Source organism: Cynara cardunculus (assembly GCF_001531365.2).
Source record: "Cynara cardunculus var. scolymus isolate 2C chromosome LG 2, CcrdV1, whole genome shotgun sequence".
Lineage (NCBI taxonomy): Eukaryota > Viridiplantae > Streptophyta > Magnoliopsida > Asterales > Asteraceae > Cynara > Cynara cardunculus.
Genome location: NC_037529.1, coordinates 28,851,547 through 28,857,387, shown reverse-complemented (window position 1 = coordinate 28,857,387; position 5,841 = coordinate 28,851,547). Strand labels below are relative to the sequence as shown.

At 33.5% G+C, this 5,841-nt stretch overlaps 1 protein-coding gene across 1 annotated transcript; it reads right to left on the bottom strand.

Annotated features, from left to right (window-relative positions):
• Positions 1-87: 87 nt before the first annotated feature.
• Positions 88-1,786, bottom strand: LOC112507971 (remorin 4.1-like). Its single transcript, XM_025112732.1, has 2 exons — positions 1,124-1,786; positions 88-446 (listed from the first exon to the last, which is right to left on the bottom strand). Exons 1-2 carry the CDS (start codon positions 1,784-1,786, stop codon positions 255-257), a joined length of 855 nt encoding a protein of 284 aa, XP_024968500.1. The 3' UTR covers positions 88-254.
• Positions 1,787-5,841: the final 4,055 nt, after the last annotated feature.

Below are 5,841 nucleotides of genomic sequence, written 5' to 3'. Positions count from 1 at the left end.
TATATATATATATATATCGTATTACAAGTATTTGATTTTTGTTTTCTCCAAAAAAAATGTACAAAAAAATCTCAATCATTTTAATAATTCAAAAACACTTTAAACACTCAAAACTCTTGTCTTTGTACATACAACATTGCACCTCCAAAGTCTCGTTTTTTTTTTTTTGGGTACAATTGTCTCCTAATCTTTTGGGTGCCCTTATTTTTCAAACCCTAATCATTTCGTATGTTGCGATAACGACACAAAAAAGCTTAAAAGAACGAGCGTTTCGCAGGAGCTCGACCGACGACCCTCATCAAGTTGGCCACTTCCAAGACCCTTGCCACTTTGGTTCCTCTCTTTGCCTCTGCCGTCGCTCTCCTTTCTTCTGCTTTCCTTCGAGCTTTCGCTATCTCGTTTTGCATCTTCTCCATTGCTCGTGCTCGTTTCGCCTCCAATTTCCTCTGCATGATGCAAAGTCAGTGTTCCAATAGCATCGTCAATCTTACTAACAAATCCAATTCACTTATTGAAAAAAACCCTAATCAAATGAACTTCATATAAAGACCGATTTAAACCACATGGGTGGTGCATGATTGGTTTGAGCTTGACTCCAAAGGTCAAAAGTACTTGGAGGTCCCAGGTTCAAATCCAATGAGAAATAAAAATCCCCTTGCGGCCATGGAGGTCCAAATGCGGTGACTCCGGGCTATCTGCAAAGCAGGTGGTCGCCCTGAGACTAGTCGACTTGCATAACGGGTTGGATATCCAGGTTAATAAAAAAAAAACTGATTTATTTGTTGAAATATCACATATTCAAATCCAAAATTATAAGATTGATGAATTTCCCTTTAAGAAATGCAATAATTGAATGAATTATGTAATGCTCCACACTTTCATGATTAGACCCTAATTAGTTATTCAACTTTATGTTGTAACTTGTGCTTTACAGACTTGTACCTTGTGCATCAAGAACACGTAATAAGAACACATATTACCAATTAACTACTTGATGCAGACACGAGTGTTTCTTCTGAATATTCAATTATTACTGATTCAGACCTTATCTGATTTCTTCTGTTTTAGCTTTTTCATTAAGCTGGTTGAGCTGTTTACTAGATTTGTTTGATTTCGAGCGTACCTCGACTATCTTCATCCACGAACTCGACTTCTGAACCTGTTCATTCTCCCATCCGTTGATGATGGCGTCGTCGCGTTTGAACCGATTGTTGATCTTCGAAATCTTGGCGTTTTGCCAAGCGGATATCTTCGATTCGACCTCCTCTTTCTTCACCGTTTGAACGGACACCTCACCAGGGTTTCCGCCCGTGGTTATCATCGACCTCGTGCCGCTAGGTGACGCCTCCAACGGATTATGATCCGGGACAATCGCCAACGGATTATGATCCGGGACAATCGCCAACGGATTAGTCTCCGTCATCTCTTCCTCCCCGATCCTTTCCAAGTTGCTGCTACTTTCATTGTTTGTATTCGTACTGTTCGCCACCTCGCTGTTTTCGCTTCCGTTCACGTGTATGCCGGTTCCCGCTAGCACGAGGGCGTTAAACTCTCGACTCATGGTGGTGAAGCTTTCGCCTTCGGTGCTGGCGACTGAGAGGGAGGAGGATCGGTGGTGGCTGGTGGTTTCCCAGTGGCGGTGGGGGTAGGCGGGCGGTGGTGGTGGAAGAGGGGAGGTTAGAGCATGGATTTCTCTTATGTTTTCATCATCATCATCATCATCGTCATCATCATCATCATGGTGTGGATGTGTGGAAGATGAAGGTGGTCTTTGATCATTGGACATATTTGTTTTGTGTGAAGATAACAAAACACAAAAGGGAATTGAAGGAGAGAGAAGGGGGTTTAAAGCATAATAAAGTATGAGTTTGATGATATGATTAATGTTTTAGGTTTTAATTAAACAAATATAAACCACATAAAAAAGATAACTTGCATGGATACCACAATCAAACACTAACCCACCATTCAAAACATTATAAATAAAGATTGATTGGTTTAAGCTTGACTTCAAAGGTTAAAAGTATCAGGAGCTTCCAGGTTTAAATTCAAGAAGGAATAAAAATCCTCTTGTGGCCACAGAGGTTCAAATGCGGTGACTCCGGGCTATCTACAAAACAGGTGGTCGTCCTGGGATTAGTCGGCTCGCATAGCGGGTTGGATATCCAGGTTAATAAAAAAAAACATTATAAATACTAATTTCTTATTTAAACCCATCCCTCTAACACTAAAAAAGTACAGAGATCATCGATATTGATCTCTATATTTGAAGGGCAAAGATAAAATGTTGGTTTGTGATAACCGTGAGATCCAATCTAAACCACAAATCAAATGTTAAATTAGAAAATTAATAATTATGTTGAGAAGGATGGTTAAGGTGAAAAACTTAAGAAGAGATCTAACAGTTATATATTTAATGTTGGAATTGTGTATAATTTCTTAAAAGCCATGTTTTTTTTTTTTGATTAACCTGGATATCCAACCCGCTATGCGAGCTGACTAGTCCCAGGACGACCACCTGTTTTGCAGATAGCCCGAAGTCACCGCATTTGAACCTCCGTGGCCAAAAGGGGATTTTTATTTCTCCTTGGATTTGAACCTGAGACCTCCAAGTACTTTTGACTTTTAGAGCCAAGCTCAAACCAATCATATACCACCCTTGTGATTAAAAGGCATGTCTTTTGGTCTAATGGTTTACAATATTTTTGATTTATTTTAAAAAATGAATGTGTAATTAATTAATTTAAAAAGCATATTGAACCGAAAATAAACATCCCTTCATTATTCAATTCAATAATTTTGATGTAAAACAAAACTATAGCTTGAATGTGACGTTCTAAAAGTGGGAAAAGGAGAGTTTGGGTTAAATTTGGCATCTTTAAATAGGGTTGTAGATGAGTTTGGTTAGTTGGTTGGGTTGGAGACATTTAAACAACTTAATTTAATATTTACAATTTAAAAATCTCAATACAATCCAATTCAGACAAAACTATAACCCAACCTAACCCAAACTGTGCGGGTTGGGTTGGCGAAATTGAAATTTTTGGTACATTATTTTACAATCTAACTAAACATGTGTGTTTAAATGAAGTAAAATCAAAATGATAACATATAAAAAGAGCTGACAAACTCAAAAAAAAAAAAGTTGAAAGTTTTTGTAAATAAGAAACTAAAATTACAGTTGAAATTGTGATGTAATTTTGATTATAGTTAATTACTGGTTGGCCGAATGTATAATATATATATATATATATATATCAAGAACTTAACAATCATATTAGGGTTATGTTTAACAAACTATCTGGTGGTTGAAAAGCTAGCTGGTAGCTGAAAAGTCAGTTAATGAACAAATCATGTATGTCAAAACTAGCTGATGAGAATGTACAATGACTAAAAGGGTATCATGAAAAATTAATCAATTAAAAATATAATTGAAATAAATCTCTAATAATATAATATATTAACTAATACAAACAAGATGATAAAGAATTAAAAGAAATATAATATATTGATTAAAATGATTTCAAATTGATTATCATAAATACTATAATATTTAAATTTGTTAAAACAAATTTTAGAAAAAATCTATTATTTAAGATTTTAAATAACCATTGAATATAACATGAATAAAAATAAAAATAGTTTACCTCATATATCTTAAGAATTAATATTTAAAAAAACTGTATTTAATAATTAAATTAAAATTTTTATTCCAATTATTTAACACATTTTTATCATATACCAGAGGGAGGCGTACGACTTCCTTGAGGGTAAGGTGGAGCCGATGACCAATTTACTGAGTAAAGATAGCTTCACCTGGAATGAAGAAGCAACAAGGGCTTTTAGCTGATATGCGCCGGAGAAAGCTAGGTACCGTAGGTAAGTTCTATTTGGCCCGGAGCATTGATTCCTCATAACGAATAGGCTAGCTCGATCTCTCAATTACCTATCCTGTGCTCGAGAAGGTCCCTCGGTTCCTCGACAACATCTCGAGAAGCATTTAATTGTCCTACATGAGGATTGCTTGGTAAGCAAGCAAGCAGTTATAGTATTGCATGACCGAATAATTTAAGGAAGGGCGTATCACAGGGAGGGTCCTTTTAAGTGGATGATTTGTCGGGCTGTCGGAGAAATTACATAAACATTATTAAAATTGTGATATTTACGTTTTGATAATTAAATATATTTAATAATAATTAAAAACTAATAATAAGAAAATAATTGATATGATTATTAATTATTATAAATAATTAATAGTATAATGTATAATTAATAATTAATTTTCAATTTATANGGTAATATTTAAATCTTGTTAATATTTATTTATAATTAATAGTATTAAATAATAATTAATATTAATGAGAGTATAATTGAAAAAAGTGATAATAAGCTACTAAAGTAGCGTTTCAATAAACTAGCTTATGTATATCCAAACATTTACCCAGAAGATAAGTTAACTTATATGCTAGTTTATTTTTGCCAAACAATGCTTAAACTATTGTACAGAAAGACATCAGGCTTATCAGGTTGGATTATGTTCAAATGGCTCTAACCAGATTCCAACACAATAAATACAGTTTAACCTAGTTTTGCATCAACTATGTGTCAGATTAACTCAGATTGAATTTCTTCGGTTTTTTCATGTTGGATTGACCAATTTGGTCGGGTTGGTTGGTTTTTAATTTTGAGCACCCCTATATTTAAACGTAAACCCATTTTGTTAATCATGAATTATGTCTGATTACGATAGAGATGGAATTTTACGTGTAGAAAAAAAAAACTATGAACATTATTGATTTATTGTAAAAAGTACAACTTTATTATGTCTTTTAAAACAATTTATATTAAAATAATACGTTTCTCGTTACAATTTATATTTTAATATCTATATTTAAAAGTTTCATTTTGATATCTATGATAGAACATCTTAATTTTTTTTTTAATAATTTATATATATTTTATTTACAAACTTATAATACGCTAGGGACAGACACATCCGTTTGGAAGTGGGGAAATGTGATAACCGGGTTAATTGAATTGAAAGTTTGGGATGGATTTTATAATATGATAAAAATTGGGGGATATGTTTTGAAAATTGTTTAAAAATATTTATATTTACACTGCCTCTCTTTTTAAAATACATATATACATGTATGTGATTTTCTATTATTTTGGGGTTGGTTTTAAAAGAGATAAATATAGAAAGAATAGTTGATGTTTGTGCTTTTTGTGCTCTTTTTTATTAACATGGATATCTAACCCGCTATGCGAACCGACTAATATCAGGAATCAGGACGACCACCTATTTTGCAGATAGCCTGGAGTCATCGTATTTGTACCTTCGTGGTCACAAGGGGAGTTTTATTACTCATTGGATTTGAACCTGAGACCTCCTGGTACCTTTGACATTTGGAGTCAAGCTCAAACCAATCAGACACCACCCTTTTTGTGCTTGGTTCGAAGTAAAACAAAAAGAAGAAGAAAAAACGAAACTGCTTACGTGATTATTTGATTTATTGTTGCTCTTAAAACTTTCATGTAATTATGATTACAATGTGAGTTTTATTTTAAAAAGTGTTATTTGATTTGCTTTTGGTGAGGAAACCGTATGGTTTTCTGTTTTCATACGTGGGACGCTCTAAATTGATTGTATGTTATTTTTAGCATGAGTTTGAGTTTTAATATGTTATTATCAAGCGATTATAATAAGGGTGACACAATCATAAGCTGTGTATATTTGGTAATAAGGGTGGTAAAATCAAGAGCTAGATATAATTTGTAATAAAGATGGCATAATCAGGAGTTGAGTATATTGTTGTAATAAATGTGGCATAATCAGAA